This window comes from Rhinoderma darwinii, chromosome 5 (assembly GCF_050947455.1).
Source record: "Rhinoderma darwinii isolate aRhiDar2 chromosome 5, aRhiDar2.hap1, whole genome shotgun sequence".
Classification (NCBI taxonomy): Eukaryota; Metazoa; Chordata; class Amphibia; order Anura; family Rhinodermatidae; genus Rhinoderma; species Rhinoderma darwinii.
In genome coordinates, this window is record NC_134691.1 from 265,412,828 (window position 1) to 265,436,031 (window position 23,204).

A 23,204-nucleotide genomic window follows, 5' to 3' on the forward strand; every position below is an offset into this window, starting at 1 on the left:
GACTAAACCCTCGATTCTTTCTGTGTGCCGTTTTTAATGCCATGAAAGGTAAAAGAAAAAGGTGCAGTATTTACGGTATCGGCGCGAGGCACAAAATAAATAATGATAATGACAGATGGTATTATCTTTAAGAGGAATTGCTGCCCTGTTTTGGCTTGCTAAACAAGTGACCTGATGAAGGGAACGGTACGATCCAGAAACGCGTCGTCCACCGAATAAAGAGCAAATTCCTTTTAAAGATAATACCATCTGTCATCATCATTATTTCCTTTGTGCCTGGTGCCGATACCGCAAATACTGTACCTTTTTCTTTTACCTTTCGTACCAAATGATTCCTGCAAGGAGGATCCATCTTCCCAGGGAACGCAGTGGGTGGCAGCCAGCTTCAATACTGAACGACACAGATCTCGGAGGAGCGCCGTCTCCTGTAGTTTTTAATGCTAGGTATAATTCATGAAAACAACCTTTTACTGCATATAAAGATCATTTTGGTAGAGTATATTTTATACCAAAAACTCTGATGAGAAAACTGCTTAGCACCAGCCCCGGACTTTCATAAAAGACCCCGATTAGTCTGTACAACACAACCAGAAGCACTGTCGACTCTTTTGCCTTTTTCCTGAGAATTCATGAGAACCTCATTTGTTCTGCTTAAATCAATTCCCATATTTACTGAAAAACAAAAGGAAAATAGCGATCTCAAATATTGAATATAGATGTGAATATAGATATGTGTAGAAAGCTTTCCTTCCTTTCAAATGACTCCAGTAACATTTTGTCATAACGTGAATCCTTAAAGGGAATGTGTCGCTAGAAAATGTTTTTTTTTTTTTTTTTAGTTAAACAGTTAGTAAATACATGATTAGGCATTGTAGTAATTTTTGTAATTTTTTCACAAGTCAGGAAATATTATAAATTAGATTCTAATTTATAACATTTCCCTGTGCTGGTCACTAGAGGGAGCAATTCCCAAAATTGCAGCATTGGCATGTGGTAAAGCAACCACATTGCTTTATGCTGCAAAATTTGAGAAGACACACTCGCTCTAGCGTCCTCAAACAATCCCCCCTCTTTTATCCTGGCTAGTGCCAGGAGAAAGGAGGGGATTGAATGTTCAAACCTCCTACACTGTGTGCCGCCATTTTTTGAGCGAATACACAGTGTAGTAGGCTTACATACAGTGGTAATCACACACTAAAACACGAACATACACAAGCATAACTTACCTGCTCCTGCCGCCGCCGCTGCCAGCTGCTCCCTCCGCTCCATCGGCTCCGTCCGCTCCCTCCGCTCCTAGTGCTTGCTTCTAATCACATGTCCGGAAACTGCGACTAGAAGTAGTCATCTTACTGTCCGGCTGCGGCTTCCTGTTCACATGAAAATGGCACCGGATGTCGCTCGGCCGAAGACCTTCCATTTGGACTGTGTGGGAGCGGCGCATGCGCCGTTCCCACACAGACGGCGTACACCATAGTGAATGGAACGGCTCCCGTTCGCATTCTCCATGGGGATGTATGTGCCGTATTCCATCTCAGTATGTGTCGTTAATCGACACATACACAGATGAAAAAAAAAATGGCAGCCCCCATAGTGAAGAAAAAGTTAGAAAAAAAAAAAGTAAAACACAAACACACAAATAAATAACATTTATTTTAATAAAACACTAAAAGCAAATGAATATAAAAATTATTTTTTTCGCGACATCCTTCCTTTAAGAGGACATGTTTCAAATCTTATCTTCATTTTACCGTGGCTGTGCAGGGAAGTCTGGAGTTTAAGCTTGCCATAGACATGATATAGCTATTGGCAGAACGAGAGTTTTCGGTGAAAGCCATCAGCTCTGACTCACAAGTTTGGCTTGCCCCAAAGTGCATATTATTTCAATAGGAAAACAAAAGATTAGACTTGTTGAAATCCAATTTGTTGGATCCTTGTTTCCCCCAACACGAGACATTGAAATATCATTACCTATTAGATTGTTTGTACATTTCAAGAACTTTAGACTATTGTCATGCCGTTAAGATACTGCAGGACAATGTTTTTCAGAAAACTAGTATTTACCTATAACCAATCCAACTATTTTTATTGCTGTTGATAAACCCTTATTTGAAACTTTTGGCCTACCTTTCCTTCAAAGAGTCCACCTTTCAGTTACATGTAACTTATGGAAAATTGTGACTTTTGATAGAAAATGCTGACAAATTAACAACTGTTTGTCAGTTTCAGAGAAGCAAAGTAAAGAATAACGACAAATATCGCAGTACTTCCTATTGTCACTTTAGCAAAAATGATAGCCACAACTCAATAGAAAATCCCAATATTTCTGGAGCTAAATAAAGTATATTACCAAGCTTTGCTCTAACCTCTGTTTTACTAGTATATAGCCATTTTTACATTTTGCTGCCACTACATTCCTGACAGGGTTATCATTTTATTTCACAGTATACATAATATACTCTAGGTTTATATGCGTTGTTAGTCAGATCTATAGTTAAAATCAAAACAGTATTGTGCTGAGAACTGTTCTTGTTCCATTACTTTGTGCTGTGTTTTCTTCTTACCTCTTCTCCCTCGTATAACTGGGTCTAGGAAGTAGCAATATTTAACAATTATAAGTTTGTCATGGGGTCAATGAGACTACATTTTAATGCACATTTCTTTTTTTACCTTTTCTAACCTCTCTTCTCCTTGTGCCTCCTCATGTACACTTAATATAATGCCTTGCCTGATCTCTGGCAACCTTGGAGTTAAAAGCTATAAATAACTGCTTAGAAATTATTTTTCTTTTTTTATACAACAAATCCATTAATAAATCTCTCGAAGGAAGAGCATACATGATGTATTATAGGAGTAACTGGAGATCCAAGTCACTGAGTTCTCTCAGCGCACACAAAATAACCAAGACATCACTAAATGAAAAAAAATCTGCTTTCGGTGTCAAAATCTGTTAATTTCACCCCATACCTTATCTGTGGATTATAAACACAGTGATACAAGAATAAAGTCAATGATAAATGTCATAAACTGTGCATTCAAATGCCTTAAGAATCTTCCTCCATCTAATCTCATGTTTTTACCTTCATGTTTAAGTGATATGCTATGTAATCTAATAGCCCAGGTGCAGCACAGGTCAATGAAAAGGAGATCAGTAGATATATTAGTCTCTAGCTGAACACAGCAACCAGACTGAGAAAGAGAAAGTCGTAATATTCTTTGCCATACAAACAAAGTCTAATTATATTAACCACAGTTGTGGGAGAAACTGCCTGCTGCCCAGGGTCACTCAGTAGAAGACATCCCTAACATCAAACATGGGGAAGAAAAAGAAGAGTCGTTTAGAGATTATAATGGAGGATGGTAAGTACAAAAGAACCCAGTCCTGCACTTATATATAACCAGACACATAGTGTATATCAATGTTTATATGTATTATATGTATATAATACAAATATGTATAAATGTATGTATCTGAAAGCATTTACTGCCACCCTCTCAGATATCAAATACTCTCCAGTGGAAAAAAATAACAAACAAATAGTCTTACTGGGTTGAAAACTTTTTATAGGCACTCTAGATATATAATATATATCCTTACACCATTCAGTCTTTTATATATCAATACATGTTAATCAGATGACTGTATTGTGGTGTTATCGATTTACCTCACCATCACATATACAATACAATTAGGGGAAAATTACCTTATGGAATAAACGGTAAGCTTTGACCTTTTCTACACAGACATGTGCTTTTTCTTATTGTTCAAACCTCCATACTTTAAAATGATTATTTTGAATACTTTTACGTTTTTCCTTTCTAGCAGCAAATTTGTATATTAATTACATATAGAAAAAAAAATAAAAAATATATGTATATATATATATATATATATATACATATATATATATATACATATATATGGCTTCAATCTATTGCCATCTGTCTTTCACTGTACTAATATTATTCCTAGAGTAGTATTCACATTCGAATATTAAACAACAGAACCATGCAAGACCTCAAACAAAAGTATTTGTAAATTATTAATTTTAATTTTTGTAGCTTTAAGACTCATTTTACTATACTGTATGTTATTAAGTTAGAATAGGGTTAATTCTCTGTTATATGTGATTTATATGAAAGTACAGACATGGCGATCTGTAACTTGACTTTTAGGCCTCATGCACACGACCGTGCTCGTAATTACGACTCGTTATTACGAGCACGGCCTGGAACGGCCGGCCACGGGCAGCCGGCCGTTTTTCCAAGCCATGCTCACATTATAAAGTATAGTAGCACGGCCCGTAAAATAAAAAAATAGAACATGTTCTATCTTTTTAACGGCACGGGCACCTTCCCGTGAGAAAACGGGAAGGTACCCGTGGCTAACAGAAGTCTATGGGCCTGTTATTTCGGGTCGTAATTACGACCCGCAATAACGGGTGTTTTTACGGTCGTGTGCATGAGGCCTTAACGTGTTAAAAAAACAGTGACAACAAACTTTAACTAAGTTATTAGAGTCGGGATAAGGATTGCTACGTCGGTATATTATGCCTATAAAAGTTAAAACACAGTCAGTAGAAATGTAAATGAAAGGTCTTGTTCATCTTTTTTGGCAGCTGGCATTGAAATTGATGGACATCTGGGTACAGATTCAGATACTGATGGTGAGTATGCAATGAGAAAACGTCTGTACGGTTTATTTTTACGATGGCATTCTGTGTGCTGCTGTATGGTGCCTCCATAAAGCACTATACACAGGGAAATGTGTTGCTGACAACGATGATTTTAATGTTGCATAAATGAGCAGATCAGCCGATAAATGTTTCTTGCTCGTTCAGCGGCTGATCATTGCCCTGTTTACATAGTGCAATGATCAGTAACAAGTGTTCATATGAACACTCGTTTGCCCGATCATTAGCCCGTGTAATAGGGCCTTAAGGATAGGTCATCAATATTATAGTCCAAGAACCCCTTTAACTACAGTCCATACCGGGAGCTCCATATTAGCATTATTATTGTTGCATCTTTTGTATATAATTCAAATTACTTAAAAAATCAAAATTGAATATCTGATTTTTAAATTACTATGAAAAATTACAAACTAAGAAAACGGAAGAAATCCTTAATGGCGGCATCTAAATATGCAAAAATTCCCAAGAAGAAGTAATAGTAGATGTTTAGAAGAGACTGGTCAAACTAGGTTTTGACAAAAATACACCATTTACCAAATTATTTCTTCTGCAACTTCTAATAATTTCTAATACAACTTAATTTCCATGTAAGAAAAAAAATAATCCTGTAAAAAAAACTACAAATGGTGTTTGATGGTACAAAGCTGAGTTGTAGCTAAGGGAATTGTTGTCAAATGAATTCCTTTCAGACGTATTCTTAACATTAATCTGTGCTTTTAAGTTTTGCAATTTGAAGACTGGAATAGAATAGGAAGGAAATGAAGATTAAACAGAAAAATATCTAGAGAAAAGAATCTGCTCTGCATAACATTAAAGAGAATAAAAGATAGCTTTCTGAAACAATATTTCCATAGTTACCAACATTTTAAAATAATTTCTAGGGACATTTTCCTACTGTCTTAAATGACCATTCATAATTTTTATGCAGTAAACAATATTTAGATCAATTATTAATCAATATTTATAAAGATAATTCAGGTTAAGGCTAAAATCTCCCATAGTTTCCTAAGAACAAAAACTACATAGGATATAACTTTAAATGTGTTGGTATGGAAGAAATAGCAATGAGATGATAGATAGATAGATAGATAGATAGATAGATAGATAGATAGATAGATAGATAGATAGATAGATAGATAGATAGATAGATAGATAGATAGATAGATAGATAGATAGATAGATATCCACATTGGTATTTTAGTTATGCGCACTATATTGCGAGACCCATTCTTTTAACCGAAACGACAACTGTCAGGAACTCAATATGTCTAGCATTTTCATTACCATCACACTGATTTGGTTAAAATTATGTTACAGATGAGGAAGAGGAAGAGAACATAAAAATAAAGATGACTGGCAGAAAGCAACCCCAAAAAGAATCTCAGCAGAAAAATGAGAGTGAAGAAGATAGTAGTGAAGATGAGTCACCAAGAAGAAATAGAAAAACTAGGAGCAGAGCAAGATCAAGACGAAATGATGATGATGATGATGATGATGATGATGATGATGACAATGATGAAGATGATGAAGAAACTGGAGTCAGTAAGAAAACAGGTTACAGGAACAGGGGCAGAACTAATGCTAACAGGAGGGTGAAGGAGGAACAAAATAGCGAGAAGAAGGGAAAAAAGGGTGAAAAGAAGAAGAGTGGCAGGTATTGTTGTGTGCTGTAGAAACTACTGAACGTACTGCCATGGTCTTGAAGGGAAATTAAACCTAATCTATCTTATCAACATTTCCTTTGCAGTTGAATTCAATCTATTGTGCTCTGTAATCAGTCATTTTAGGTTAGGGAGAGAATGACTGCTTTGTTCTTTAATTTCCTTAGGAAGTCTGGAAAATTGTCTCCCTCCATGATCACTACGTTACATAGTTACATAGTTAGTATGGTTGACAAAAGACACATGTCCATCACGTTCAACCAAAGGATGGGAGAAAGGGAAAGGGATGGGAGAAATGATAGAACTTTCTTTTGCCCCTATTGTTCCAGAGGAGGGTTTAATCCGGCTGGATCAACATTCAAACAAGAATTCTATACATTGACATAGGAGCTGACGTTATCCCATTTACCTTAACTCCTTGTTTGTTGAGGTCTCTATATGCAAAATAAGTTGTATAAAACGAATGTAAAGGTATAAATCTCACTATACTAAGTATAGTTAATGTATTACTAAATCAATAACAGTGGGACAAGGGTGCACCAAATGGTTTTTATTTCTGTAAATAATCTGTATAATTAGATCATTGATCAAAATAAACCTAATATAAAAATAACATCTATGCCAGTCATAAACATATAAGCAAACATTTTCATATATACTGTAGTATGGAATAACCAACAATGGGTGCTGTAATGGAAGATATGACAACCCCTGTCCACAGCCCTATTAGGGTACATCATAGATAGGGGTCTACTGCACATAAATGGCCACCTTATGATTCTACATCACCACACTGGCTTCCATTTATTTTTAACTAGACAACCCCTTTCAAGAAACAGAATCACATTTACTAATACTGATGTACAACTAAACAGTATGGCAGTGTGGAATAGTAGTGTGGAGTGGGTCTTACTCCCCGACACAGCAAAATGGTGCATGCTACAGAACAAAGCCAATAAAATGCACCAGAAAAAGTTAGACATCTCCTAGTTTTCCAATAAAAATTAGGATTATCCTTCCATTTTGAAATTGAGGCAATTGAATTGAAAAATCTCCACCCAAAGAGGGGTGTCTGGTGAGTTGTATAGAATTTACTGTGAATGATAGAAGTAGAGAGAAAACCATATTCATCATAACCTTTCCATTTCTTGAACTCACTTGTTATGTATGGTGTCCATGGCGGAGTAGGGCCCAATTGTAAGTTCTGCTATGTGGCCCCATGGGTATTTGGTATTTCCCTGTCAGCATGGTAAAATTCAGTATAGTCTTGGAGCAAAAGGAGAGCTTCTAGTCAACTGCAAAATTGACAAGCGTCTATAAATCTACATGCAGTCAGACAGTTTTTTAACCAGTGCCGTATACAGGTTATAAACTTACTATGTATACAACTCGTACACAGCTCTCTGAAGACAGCAAAAAAATAAGTACAGAGGTGAAGTGGCATACCATTTTTTTCCCCTTTGATCTAGCGATTAGTGGGTGTCTCAGCATTCAGAATCCCATAGGTCAAAACGTCTGACAGCTCCCTATGACATGTCATTTGTTTTATGAAATTACAGTAAAACTTTCAAGACATTTCTGATTCAATTTTCATAATGATTCAAATGTGGTATCGGTTTTTTTTGTATTTAATTGTTTTTGACCATAGGCATGATGACTAGCTGTAAATGTACCCTAATGTACATTTCATAAATGTCCCCACATGAAATTATTTGTATAGTATGATATATCGTATATTTCCAATGTTCAATAACACTCATGCACATAGAGAAATAGATCAGTAAAATCAGCTTCTACCAGCATGCTCACATTTTTTTTACCTGAATTTTGTTGGTCGCAGACTGGAGCTCCAAATTGTGAGTTAGGCTTCTAAGGGGCTCTACTTCAATGAAATTACTGGGATCTAGCAACAATCTCATATTAAGAAAAACTCAGACGTTCCAGGAACTTGGATTGGCTGGTCCATTAGCAGACATTGTATTACCATATCTATGGGTCACCAGAGACTTCATTATTTTTTAAATGTCGCTACCGCTTATGTATATTACATCTGTTTCTACATTACATAATTGAAAGGCAAATGATAAAATAAACTAAACACTGCCAGTTTCCTAACCTATTCCCTTTTTCTTGTACTCTATAATGTAATGCTTGCCCACGTTTCTAGCAACATAGAGACATATTAGTAACTACGTACATACCTTTTATTAAAAAATAACAAATAATCAATATGATGAGAGAAATCATACAACTTTGACCTATAAAATAGTTTAGACCATATAATAAAGGAATAGCCCTGAATCACCAATGTTTAAAGCAATTTCTCTTGAAAAGTCATTAAACATATCCTAATGGGGATAGAGACTCAGAATTGCTGCAGGGTGATTAAACGCATGGTTAGGGTATGTTCACACGGCTTATTTACGGACGTAATCCGGGCGTTTTACGCCTCGATTTACGTCCGAAAATGCGCCTCGATAGCGTTGCCAAACATCTGCCCATTCATTAGAATGGGTCTTACGATGTTCTGTGCACACGGTCATTTTTTTTACGCGTAAAAAAGACGCCCGCGTCATAGAAGTGCCTGTCAATTCTTCAGACGTAAATGGAGCCGTTTTCCATTGACTCCATGGAAAAACAGCTCCATTTACGTCCGTAATGGACGCAACGAAATAGCGCCTCAACATGCCATTACGGCTGAAATTACGGTGTTGTTTTCTCCTGAGAACAGCCCCGTAATTTCAGCCGTTACGGACGCTGCCGTGTGAACATACCCTTAGGAAGGATCATACTGAATCTTAACCACATCCTGAATACCACTTTGCTATTTTGGAAAATCTAGTATGTCGCGTGCCTAAAAACACTTCTATTGCTAATTCAATGACAGGTTTATATTAAACTTTATGTTTATAGTAACCAACCAGATATAAGTGTATATAAGTAATTTTTTTACAAAACTGAACTAGTAGCCAAAACCTGTATGGTATGTGTCCCAGACTTAAGAGTCCAAAAGCTGCATTTCCCACTCATGTAGAACCTGAACAGGGTCTAACGCATCATGCACACGACCGTTTTGCCACTCGGGCCGTTTTTGACACCCTCCGAGAGGCACCCGGTAGTTTTCACGGATCCATTCACTTTAGCAGGTGAATCGGGTCCGTGAAAAATTATCCGAGTCTCCGATCTGAGGAAAGATAGGACATGTTCTATCTTTCCTCGGAACACTGACCGGACTCGGCCGGCGCACACGGTCGTGTACATGAGCCGTTAACTCTAATTTCCATAGAGAGACGACCATGCATATGTGCCCACATCTTTGCTAAAATCTTTGGGAATTACTATAAGGATCAAGATCTCATTTATAGGCTAATTTCTAGGCATCTGTGGGTGTCCCAAATCCCTGGCCCCCCTCTCTTCCAGTCTTGTTACTTATGACATGCCTCACTTTATCAATTATCATGTATTAGTTTATATAGAATACAGAAAATGTAAGCTATTTTTACCACATTGTCCTTAGAAACACTATTGTTCTATTTGTATACAAGTTTACTGTGTTAAGTTACTTACAGCTACTACTGAAATGCTGAACATCATGTGCCTTCTCAGGGATGTGAATGAGTTATGTTCTCTAAAAAGCCTATTGATTTCCTATTGACTTAGCAGTACTTTTATATTGACATAGCAGTACTTTACAGTATTTATTGTTATAGTGTTTATGATGGAATATATTTGTTTTATGTAAGGACAGTGATCACTGGTCCATATTTATAGACTGTGCAGTTTTACAAAATAGAAGCATATTAGACCTGGTGTTAGTAGTATGAAGCCATTTGGGCATGATGAGAGTTGTAGTTTTGCAATAGCTGGAAAAGCACAGGTTGTTGAACATTTGGACTAGGGGTTTCACTCTATATGCAGTTGTATATTGTTACTATTCAGGTTTCTAGAACTTTGTATGGCTCAGACCCCTAGTAGAGGAAGTGACTGCCAGGTTTTTGCCATTAGCTGTGTAGAAATGGAGGAACTGTGTTCTGTAGTAAGAAATGAAGCACCAAAGACTTATTAAATATATTGAGAAAATGCTTATACTCAAATTGACTGGACATTTCTCTAAAGTGTTATAATGATGTACGTACACTGTAGGGGCTGTTCACATCTGTGTCAGAGGTTCCGCGTGGGGCATCCGTCGCAGATCCAGCAGGAATTACCGGAAACAATAGCGCAGCATGCTGCGCTATTGTTTCCAGTAAAATGTTGGACACCCCGACAGTAAGCAAACAGAACCCATTAAATTCAATTATGTGTTGCGACGGAACTGTTGCATCAGTCATTCCCTTGTTCTGCTCCTCTGACGAAGCAGAACAATGGAATGCCTTGACGCAGATGTGAATAAGGCCTTAAAGAGGTTGTCTACTACCGGACAACTGATGACCTATCCACCGGATAGGTCATCAGTATACGATCGGTGGGGGTCCGACACCCGGACCCCGCACCGATCAGCTGCTTCGGCTGCCTCCGGGATGTCATTGCACAGTATGCAAGGTACGGAGCCGGAAGCAGTTGGCTCCATACATTGCATAGAGGCCGTGCTGCAGAACTGCAGCTCTGCTCCTATTTCCGTGACCGGAGCCAACTGCTTCCGGCATGGACATCCGTGCGCCGGAGGCAGCCGGAGTAGCTGATCGGTGTGGGGTCCTGGTGTCGGACCCCCACCTATCATATACTGATGACCTATCCAGTGGATAGGTCATCTGTTGTCCGGTAGTGGACAACCCCTTTAAATAAATGTATTTTTTAAGATACAGTTAAGGCATATGGATGCCATAGAGGGGGTTCCCACTCAGGACAGAGCGAAGAGCCATGTAATACAATATTTCTCCTGCAGTAGTTGCTGCAGCTTCTCATGGCCAAGTGGGTACTCATTTAGAGAAAAGTGTTGCCCAAATGGGACAACCCCTTTATTTACTTAAATAGTATGGTTAGTTGAATGATGGCTACTCAGATAAGTCCTGGTTTTTGCTTACATTGTTGTAATATAGATTGTGTCCTGGTTTTTGCTTACATTGTTGTAATATAGATTGTGCAGTTCCTTTATATTCTAATTTTAGTTAATACTTCCTGTCCATAAAGCATTTCGTAAATTATTACAAATTAGATTCTATAGAATTATTTTCCGTCACAATCAGCGGTTTCTTGTTTTCTTATTATTATCCATGCAGAGTAAAGCTTTCTGCAAATATTTAATCAGTTCATGGTAAAGGCCGGTTTAGACAAATTTCCAGGATTCCTTCCTGCTCCTGAAAATAACATACGTCCTCCATTCTCCTCTTTCTCCTTGAAGAGTGAGGACTGTTATATATAGCAGAACAGAATATTAAATATCTAGTGATTGTTATACCTCTATTGCAACAATAATGGGCAGAAATAAATTTAAACGGTAACAAAATCTGTAATAAATACAACTGTATAAAAGAGATGAAAAGAGAAAATCTAAAGACAAAAATGACAAATGTGTATTAAAAATCCCATAAGGGTAAATTATTAATGTAATGCGCTGCATATCTGTCAAACCAATTAATTGGAAAAATGGAATTTGATATGTAAATGTGCAGCACATGTTTTACATCAAAATATCTAATTTGTATTTGTTTATGAATCAAAAATATGTATGAAAAGGTGTTAGAATTTCTCGGACCATTAACTTCACAGCATGCTTTGAATGGTAAATATTGTTGGATCATCAATATCCATGGATATACCTCATGAACTTAAACTCGACCCAAATCCAGCTTTTTTTGCACATAGTTGTGCTTTATGTTAATCACCACAAAGATAATACGCTTCAATTTTTATGCATGTTTTATTGTACAGTGATTCCCAATCATCAGCTTCCTCCTCGGATGAAGAATCAATGACTGAAGAAGAGATGGAAAAATTGATGGAACTGGTTGAGGAAAAGAAGAAGTTGATCTCTACCATTAGGAATAAACCATGGCGCATGAAGAAAAAACTTTCTATATTAAGGTACTATTAAAAAAAAACAGTAGTGTCTATGAAAATAGCCATAAAGCATGATCTAGTCTGAGAAAATTGTGTCTGCTACAAGTACAGAAATTTGTAAGCAAAGATTTAAATAATTTAATATCTGACATTCTCTGGAGAGCCAATCAGAAGGTGACAATCTGTAGTAGCCTGTGCCTATAGAAAAACTATAGACTAGGGGAATTCTAACATGAGGAATTTATTTAAAGAGAGGCTGTACTTTTATCAAACTTTTGATATGTCATAGAGACATATAAAAAGTTAGGATCTGTGGAGGTCAGGGTGCTGAGACCCCCACCTTTGCTTAAACGTAGGTGCAGAAGGGCTCAGCTTTGGCTGTGATTGACACTCCTTGTTAGCCTTATAATAGCTCACATAGACATGCTATGGGAGCTGTCTTCAGCCTGACAGGGAACGCCGATCGCAACCGTTAATTTGTTAATTCGTTAATTGAAGTTACTGGGTACTCAGCTGAGCGTTTCTGCGCATTCGTTAACTGAAGGTACAGGGTGCTCAGCTGAGCGCTTCTGTACCTTCGTTTCAGCACCCGGACCCCCACCGATCCAAACTTTTGATATGTCTCTATGCAGGGGCGTAGCTAGGGGGGGGGGCAGGCGGGGCATGTGCCCCGGCCGCAGCCTGGAGGATACTGATAGGGGGGCGCCGAAGAGCAGCTGATCGCTGCTGACAGGCGCCCCGTATGTGGGACACCTGCAGCAGCTTAGGAAGAGCCAGGACATTACGGCGTTCTGACTGGGGTCTGTGACGGCCAGGGAGTGGACCAGTCCAGTCACCTGACATGAGGTCAGATGACTCAGGTCAGGGGACAGGTCCACTCCCGTGCTGCAGCCTTCCTGCATCTGCCTGTGCTCTGTCGAGAAGCAGAAGAGGAAGCTCCGCCCACACACAGCCCGTCCTGACCTGTCAGCAAGGAGACATGGCGAGTGTCTGTGTGTAATGTGTGTCTCTGTGTTTGTATGTGTATATGTTACAGTGTGTGTGTCTCTCTGTCTGTCTGTGTCTCTGCATGTGTTTGTCTCTTACATCTACTACATTATCTGTACTCAGAGAGATATGACTGTTATCTGTGATGTTACATAGGACTGCAGGGAACATCTACTACATTATCTGTACTGTGTGCTAAATTACAATCTCAGCTCTGCTACACAGTACAGATAATGTAGTAGCTGTTACCTGCAGTCCTGTGTAACACCACAGATAACACAGTGATAACTCTCTGAGTACAGATAATGTAGTAGCTGTTGCCTGCAGTCCTGTGTAACACCACAGATAACACAGTCATATCTCTCTGAGTACAGATAATGTAGTAGTGTTCCCTGCAGTCCTATGTAACACCACAGATAACACAGTGATAACGCTCTGAGTACAGATAATGTAGTAGTGTTACCTGCAGTCCTATGTAACACCACAGATAGCACAGTGATAACTCTCTGAGTACAGATAATGTAGTAGATGTTACCGGCAGTCCTATGTAACACCACAGATAGCACAGTGATAACTCTCTGAGTACAGATAATGTAGTAGCTGTTGCCTGCAGTTCTATGTAACACCACAGATAACACATAGTGCTAAATTACAATCTCAGCTCTGCTACAATGTGTTATCTGTGGTGTTACATAGGACTGCAGGCAACAGCTACTACATTATCTGTACTCAGAGAGTTATCACTGTGTTATCTGTGGTGTTACATAGGACTGCCGGTAACATCTACTACATTATCTGTACTCAGAGAGTTATCACTGTGTTATCTGTGGTGTTACATAGGACTGCAGGTAACATCTACTACATTATCTATACTCAGAGAGTTATCACTGTGTTATCTGTGGTGTTACATAGGACTGCAGGTAACATCTACTACATTATCTGTGCTCAGCGAGTTATCACTGTGTTATCTGTGGTGTTACATAGGACTGCAGGTAACATCTACTACATTATCTATACTCAGAGAGTTATCACTGTGTTATCTGTGGTGTTACATAGGACTGCAGGTAACACTACTACATTATCTGTAATCAGAGAGTTATCACTGTGTTATCTGTGGTGTTACATAGGACTGCAGGTAACATCTACTACATTATCTGTACTCAGAGAGTTATCACTGTGTTATCTGTGTTGTTACATAGGACTGCCGGTAACATCTACTACATTATCTGTACTCAGAGAGTTATCACTGTTATCTGTGTTGTTACATAGGACTGCAGGTAACACTACTACATTATCTGTGCTGTGTACATATGTGCCTGTGTGCGTATATATGGGTCTGTTTGTGAATGTGTCTTTGTGCTTGTATATTTGTGCCTTTTATGTATTTGTATATGTTCCTGTCTGTGTATTTATCTGCGTGTGTGTGTGTATATGTGTCTGTACGTCTATATATTTACCTGTATGTATATATTCCAGATGTGTGTATGTATATTTACCTGTATGTCTAAATATCTATCTTTATGTATGTACAGTATGTATGTTCCAGCGTGTCTATATATGTGGTTAATTTTTTTGTTTGTGTAGGGGGCGGCAATAGAGAGTCTCGCACAGGGCGCCATCCAAGTGAAGGCCGGCCCTGGCTGTCACCAACCCTAGTCAGAAGGAACTCCGCCGCTGCCTGCGCCGAATGACCTCCTCGGCTCCTCCGGTAAGTCACACCAGGCAGAGCGGAGAGTGGTATCAGTAGGCTACCACTCACCGGTCTGTTCACAGTGTGGCGCTATTTAAAAGGGGGGGGAGTGTGGCGCTATTTACAAAGAGGCAGCAGGACGCTGCCCCTTTGTAAATGGGCACTATCTGTTTGTAATGTGGCACTATCTACAAGGGGGGCTGTGTGTGGCACTATCTACATGGGGCTGTGTGTGGCATTATCTACAAGAGGGGGGCTGTGTGGCGCTATCTACAAGAGGGGGGCTGTGTGGCGCTATCTACAGGGGGCTGTGTGTGGCCTCTTTAATTTATTTTCTTTTAATTTATTTTTATGTTAATTACATTATAGAACTTGTAAAATGTAGAAATGCTTTTATACTCAAGTTATATTAAAAAAATTGTGAACAAAAAATTACATCTCATTGATTGGTAGGTAGGGAAAGAAAACATGGCGAGGGGGAAGGAGATGTCGGGAAATAAGTTGGGGGGGGGGCGCCAATCTGAATCTTTGCCCCGGGTGCTGGAGAGCCTAGCTACACCTCTGTCTCTATGACATATCAAAATTTTGATGAAATTGTAGTTACTCTTTCAGAGAAAGAAGTTACTCTCTAAGAGAAAGAGTACCTGCCACTGTCAGAACTATTTTATTAAGGACATCAGTATAACACTCTAATGTTGTGATACTACTGGCTACATTTACATCCACTAAACAACCCCCCAAATTGACAAATAGAGTAAAAAAAAAAGATTCCCTGTTTCTGTCATGTCAATAGTGTATCACATGAACCCTCTCAGCCAGTCAGCAGGTCTGAAAAGGATCATCTGATGGAGTCTGTAACTGCTGTTTCTAAGAAGTGGAAGAGTGTACAGTTTGTCACATAATCCTTTCTAACACTGTTAATTGACGAAAGGATGTTTTTTTTTATTTCCCATCGGTTTAGCAATTACCTCACTAGTTTTACAAGAACGAGAGTCCCGAGTCCACTTTTGAATAGGGCGGCGGTCACGGTGCCTTGCCGCCCAATTCATTTTCTATGGGACTGACAGAGAAAGCCAAGTGATTAAACACTTATCACCTAACCTGTGAATAGGTGATAAGATGTTATGGTGGGGTAACCCCTTTAAGGGTAAAGAATAGATAATCCCTTAGACTCTTCTCCATTGTCTAGTCTATGCTAAATCTTATGAAGTATATTAAGAAAACCATCTCCATATCATCTATGCTGACACTTTCTTAGAAAGAAATTGTAATAGTTGTTACTAGAGATGAGCGAACTTATGAAAAGTTTGGTTCGGCTAGTTCGCCGAATTTCACGAAAAAGTTCGATTCGGACCGAACTAGTTCGGACCGAACCTGTAATTTCCGTGCGCCGAGCATGGTACTGTCCAGGGTGCTGATAGAGTTAATGGGCTGCACTAACTCTTTCAGCAACCTTGACATGCTCGGCGCACGTAAAATACAATTTTAATGTAATAAAAAAAATAAAAATACGTTCATACTTACATTCCTCCTGTCCGGCCTCCAGCGCTGACGTTTCATCCATGTCGCCGCTGCAGCCAATCACAGGCTGTAGTGGCGGTCACGCACGTCAGGATGACGTCAGAAGGCCGGCCTCCAGGGATGACGCTTCATCCCACGTGACCGCCTCTGCAGCCAATCACAGGCTGCAGCGGCCTCTGCAGCCAATCACAGGCTGCACCAGCCTCTGCAGCCAATCACACGCTCCTCTCCTGAAATACTCTGTGCTGCGCTGCCTTAAACTCTGTGGATAGGTCAGGTTCCTGTTTCTTTTAAATGCTGCTGGGGAACTCGCTCGATCCACTATATAAGGCTGTGCTACAGTGCAGCATTTAAAAGAAACAGGATCCTGACCTGTCCACAGAGTTTAAGGCAGCACAGAGTATTTCAGGAGATGAGCGTGCAGATTCAGTGCTGCTGTGAACTCTGCTCTTACGATTACGTAGCTCTCAGTCTGTTACCTCTCCTCCACTTCTGTCCTCAATAACACCTTCACATGATTGGCAAGTCACCACCCCGCACAAGATCCGCACGCTCATCTCCTGAAATGTGCTGCTGTGAACTCTGCTCTTACCATTACGTGGTGACTTGCCAATCATGAAGGTGTTATTGAGGACAGTAGTGGAGGAGAGGTAACAGACTGAGAGCTACGTAATGGTAAGAGCAGAGTTCACAGCAGCACTGAATCTGCACGCTCATCTCCTGAAATACTCTGTGCTGCCTTAAACTCTGTGGACAGGTCAGGATCTTGTTTCTTTTAAACGCTGCACTGTAGCGCAGCCTTATATAGTGGATCGAGCGGGTTCCCTAGAAGGATTTAAAAGAAACAGGATCCTGACCTGTCCACAGAGTTTAAGGCAGCACAGAGTATTTCAGGAGATGAGCACGGCCGGCCACGGGCAGCCGGTCGTTTTTCCGAGCCATGCTCCCATTATAAAGTATAGTAGCACGGCCCGTAAAATAAAAAAAATAGAACATGTTCTATCTTTTTAACGGCACGGGCACCTTCCCGTGAGAAAACGGGAAGGTACCCGTGGCTAACAGAAGTCTATGGGCCCGCAGCTGTCATGCACATGTTATGACATTTCTTCATTCTGGCTGGACCTATGTATTTCTAGGTCTACAGCCAGACTGAGGAAGTCAATGGGGCTCCCGTAATTACGGGAGCGTTGCTAGGAGACGTCAGTAAATAGTCACTGTCCAGGGTGCTGAAAGAGTTAACTGATCGGCAGTAACTGTTTCAGCACCCTGGACAGTGACTACCAATCACAATATAGAGTAACCTGTAAAAAAAAAAAACGTTCATACTTACCGAGAACTTTCTGCTTCCTCCAGTCCGGTCTCCTGGCCGTTGCCTTGGTGATGCGTCCCTCTCGGCCCGACCTTCCTGGATGACGATACAGCCCATGTGACCGCTGCAGCCAATCACAGGCTGCAGAGGCCTCTGCAGCCAATCACAGAAAAGAAGGTCGGACTGGAGGAAGAAGAGGGACTCGTCACCAAGACAACGACCGGGTACGTATGAAATGCTTTTTATTTTATTTTTAATCAGCAGCCTCTTTTCTCTATCAGTGATTGATAGAGACAAGTGGCTGCCGATTTGTATAATATTTTTGACCGGGTTCGGTCAAAATGGGTTCGGCCGAACCCGGTGAAGTTCGGATTCGCTGCGAACCGAACTTTTCCGCATGTTCGGACCGAAACCGGGGTCGGTTGTCCTGGTTCGCTCATCTCTAGTTGTTACACTTCAATAAATTCACATAGTCTGAACAGCAACACTAGTAGACCCAACAGAGAATCTTAATATGTTGAAACATCTGTGAAACCAGAGATGTGAAATCCAATGACTTTCTCTTAGTGCTATCTAGACACAGATCACAGTTGCTGTTTTAATTAAAGTCACACAGAAAAGTAATACTGCTATCACAATTACCTGGAGATGTAGAATCTTAGAAAGCTTGCCATGTAAATGACACAAAGAACAAAAACCTTTATTTAAGCATCTTTGTAATTGAAATCAAGACTTTGATTCTAGTGATTTCTATGCAATTGTTGTAAGGTTTAGCCAAAACAGAATACTTTTTTCTAGTTGAAAACTAACTTCTATAAAAAATTTAAACATGTAAATCTTAACTTTTATTTGGGCTTTAAAGTTTTAAACATTACATTTCCATATACAGTGCCCACCAAAAGTTTCGGGAACACCGTCATAACTTTTGAACGGCTTGAGGTAGAAGGTTGAAATTTGGTGGGATTTAATGGGGTCATAAAATCTACCAGTTAATGCAAAAAAAACAAAAAAAAACACCCCCACCCCATTGGGGGCAGTAGGGTGGGCAGGGGTAGCAAAATCTTAAATGGCATGGGGGGTTGAGTGGGGGAAGCTCTTTTCTATGTGAAAATAATGCCGCGATCCATTTTGAGATAAGATTTTTTTTCGCTGAGATATTTAACTTTAAAGTTAACATCTTCATTATCGGCTACCGGCGGTGTTCGCATTACCCAACCATGCGGGTAAAATCCTAAATGTATATGGTTGCGCGTGTGTGTGTGTGTGTGTGTGTGTGTGTGTGTGTGTGAGCTTGGGAATGTCACATCAAGGTGACTTTAAATGACGTATTATTACAATCGGCCTCGGCGATACAAAATGGACCTTGTCTACGATTGTAGCATGATTTTATGTGTATGCATTTCTGTAGTCGCTTGTGAATTTCAGGGAGCGCTAATTCGGAGAGTAATTTTCATTTTTGTACATTTCTATTGTCATATCACAAAATGCATTAGAGCGAAAAGGAAAGGATCACTTTATTGATGATGAGAAGGTATGGCGAAGAAAAAAATAAGATCCTATTGAGAAGTAGCGGCTTTATTCATTGCCACTTATCCTATCCATGATCCAATTTCATTGTCAACTATTAAAAGAACTGTTCATAGTTTCAAAATAACCGGTTCAATTAAAGACGCATTAAAGGGAATGTGTTGCCAGAAAAACATGTTTTTTTTTTAAAAATTAAACATTTAGTGTGTGGGTGATTAAACATTGTTCAAATTTTTTATTTTTTTTGCACGAGTCCAGGAAATATTATAAATTATTTCTAATTTATAATACTACCCATTTTTGGTCACTAGATGGAGCTGTTCCCAAAATTGCAGAATTGCAACATTGGGTTAAAAGCCCTCGCTCTAGTGAGCTCTCAGCATCCCCCCCTCCTTTATCCTGGCTAGTGCCGGGATAAACGAGGGGTTTGAACGGTGTAACCTCCTACACTGTGTGTCGCCATTTTTTGAGCTAACCCACAGTGTAGTAGGTTTACATACAGTAGTAAACACACACAAACACGAACATACATTGAAATCTCTTACCTGCTCCTGCCGCCGCGGCTCCCTCCGGCCCGTCCGCTCCGTTTGCTGCCGCTGGTGCAAGTGCACAAATCCGGAAGCCGCGACCGGAAGTAGTAATATTACTGTCCGGCCGCGACTTCCGGTCCACAGGAAAATGGCGCCGGACGGCGCCAATTTCGAATAGGACTGTGTGGGAGCGGCGCATGCGCAGTTCCCACACAGACGCCGTACACTGCAGTCAATGGGACGGGAGCCGTTCGCAGTCCCTATGGGACTGTGGCTGCCGTATTCCATGTCTGTATGTGTCGTTAATCGACACACACAGAAATGGAACAAAAAATGGCAGCCCCCATAGGGAAGAAAAAGTGTAAAAATAAGAAAAAGTAAAACACAAACACACAAATGAATATAAACGTTTTTAATAAAGCACTAACATCTTTAACATATAAAAAAATAATTTGTGATGACACTGTTCCTTTAAGCTCCGGAAGACCCAAACATGCGAGTAATGATGAAAAAGCTTTAGATGTTCTGCTCATTGTACATGATAATCTTCATACATCTGTCTCGAGTGAAGCACAAAAAATTTATATCAGCGCCACATCAGTCCGACGAATTTTGAAGAGGCATCATTATCATCCTTATAAAATACGTCTAGTTCAGGAGCTATCCGAAGATGATTATGACAGAAGAGTGGAATTTTGCGATGCAATGATGACACGATTTGATGATAATCATCAGATTTTCAACTGGACCTGTTTTTCGGATGAAGCTACTAAACGGTTCTGTAAATCGACAGAACATGAGGTATTGGGCAGACGAAAATCCACATTGGATGAGCGACTTAGACGAGCTGCGGGAAAGGATAGTGAACATTTCGAATTCAATCACACCAGATGTTATAAATAACGTTATCGACACATTTTACATTCGCTTAGGACACTGTCAAGTTGTTGAAGGACATCAGTTCGAACATTTGATTTAATACAGTATTTGTTATGTTTGTACTAATACACATAATACACGTCCTCGGTCTTGCTTTGGTTGGCCGGACAAGACACACACACACAACGCAGAGAGGGTTTTGAGTCGTTAAATACCGGGGGAATGACGAACCCCGGGGTCCTTATCTCGGGTGGTGTACACACACACACACACACACACACACCGACGTCTCAGGGAACGACGACTTGAACGTTTTTGTGCCTTCTCCTCTGGCTCCCCCATGATGTCTCCCGAGATGCCGTTGCTTCGTTCTTCCACTGAAAACTAGGATGAACCTATGCAACTCGGGGCCTCCGTGTCTCCCCAACAACGTAGAGAGTTACGCAGGAAGAATGGTCTCTGCTTCTACTGTGGGGATGACAAGCATCAAGTGAACAACTGTCCTAGGCATAAGAATAAGCAGCCGGAAAACTTCAGCGCCTAAATGACTATCGGGGAGGTCGCTTGGGCGCACAGGTATTTCCCGTATACATGAAACCTAATAAGATCTTGCTTCCCTTTCAGGTCTCTTTTGGTGGTAGGTCTGCTACCGGCAATGCCTTTGTGGATTCAGGCTCTTCTGCTAATATTATGTCTGTGGAATTTGCTATGTCTCTAGCTATGCCATTGATTGAATTGCCTAAACCTGTCCCGGTAGTGGGTATCGACTCCACTCCTTGCTAATGGTTATTTTACGCAGCATACCCCTGTTTTTGAACTCCTTGTTGGCTCCATACATTTGGAGCAGTGCTCTGTACTGGTGATGCAGGGATTATCGTCCGATTTGGTTTTAGGCCTACCCTGGTTGCAGATGCATAATCCCACGTTTAACTGGAACACTGGGGATCTTACCAAATGGGGTAATGAATGCATGACGTCATGTTTTTCTGTTCATTTTATTACTCTCCCTGAGGAGGTGAACACTCTACCTGAGTTTATTCAGGACTTCGCTGATGTTTTTTCTAAAAAGGCCTCCGAAGTGTTACCTCCTCATAGAGAGTACGATTGCGCAATCGATTTGGTACCAGGGGCTAAGCTGCCTAAGGGTAGGATATTTAATCTCTCTTGTCCCGAACGTGAAGCCATGAGAGAGTATATCCAGGAATGCCTGGCCAAGGGTTACATTCGCTCCTCTACTTCTCCGGTAGGTGCTGGCTTCTTCTTCGTAGGGAAGAAGGATGGTGGTCTTAGGCCGTGCATCGATTACCGAAACTTGAATAAGGTCACTGTAAGGAACCAGTATCCCCTTCCTTTGATTCCTGAGCTCTTCAATCAGGTTCAGGGGGCCCAATGGTTCTCTAAGTTTGATCCACGGGGGGGCTTATAACCTTATCCGCATCAAAGAGGGGGATGAGTGGAAGACTGCGTTTAACACGCCCGAAGGTCATTTCGAACACCTCGTCATGCCCTTTGGGTTTTGTAATGCTCCCGCGGTCTTCCAGAATTTCATAAATGAGATTTTAAGAGACTACCTGGGGTATTTCTGGTAGTGTACCTTAATGACATACTGGTGTTTTCCAAGGACTGGTCCTCCCACATTGAGCATGTCAGGAAGGTGCTCCAGGCCCTTTGTGAAAACAAACTGTTTGTTAAAACCAAAAAATGTGTGTTTGGGGTGCAAGAGATACCATATTTGGGTCAAATCCTCACTCCTCATGAATTCCGCATGGACCCTGCCAAGGTTCAGGCTGTGGCTGAATGGGTCCAACCTGCCTCCCTGAAGGCGTTACAGTGCTTCCTGGGGTTTGCTAATTATTACAGGAGATTTATTGCTAACTTCTCGGTCATCGCTAAGCCTCTTACGGATCTCACTCGCAAAGGTGCTGATGTCCTCCACTGGCCTCCTGAGGCGGTCCAGGCTTTTGAGGTCCTTAAGAAGTGCTTTATCTCGGCCCCAGTGTTGATTCAGCCTAACCAAATTGAGCCGTTCATCGTGGAGGTTGACGCCTCCGAGGTGGGAGTGGGTGCTGTCTTGTCCCAGGGTACCAGGTCCCTCACCCATCTTCGTCCCTGTGCCTACTTCTCCAGGAAGTTCTCACCCACTGAGAGTAACTATGACATTGGCAACCGCGAAATCTTAGCCATTAAATGGGCATTTGAAGAGTGGTGCCACTTCCTGGAGGGGGCTAGGCACCAGGTAACGGTCCTTACCGACCACAAGAATCTGTTTTTCCTAGAATCTGCCCGGAGGCTAAACCCGAGACAAGCTCGATGGGCGATATTTTTTACTAGATTCAACTCTTTGGTCACCTATAGGGCTGGGTCTAAAAATATTAAAGCTGATGCACTGTCGCGTAGCTTCATGGCCAG

The 23,204-nt window shown here is 40.6% G+C and overlaps 1 protein-coding gene across 1 annotated transcript in view; it reads left to right on the forward strand.

Annotated features, from left to right (window-relative positions):
* Positions 1-3,311: 3,311 nt before the first annotated feature.
* Positions 3,312-23,204, forward strand: part of TMC2 (transmembrane channel like 2) — a 189,441-nt gene continuing 169,548 nt past the window's right edge. Inside the window, exons 1-4 of the mRNA XM_075828240.1 lie at positions 3,312-3,357; positions 4,617-4,664; positions 6,009-6,183; positions 12,224-12,376. Coding sequence (XP_075684355.1) covers positions 3,312-3,357; positions 4,617-4,664; positions 6,009-6,183; positions 12,224-12,376 — 422 coding nt within the window. The remainder of the gene's footprint in view (positions 3,358-4,616; positions 4,665-6,008; positions 6,184-12,223; positions 12,377-23,204) is intronic.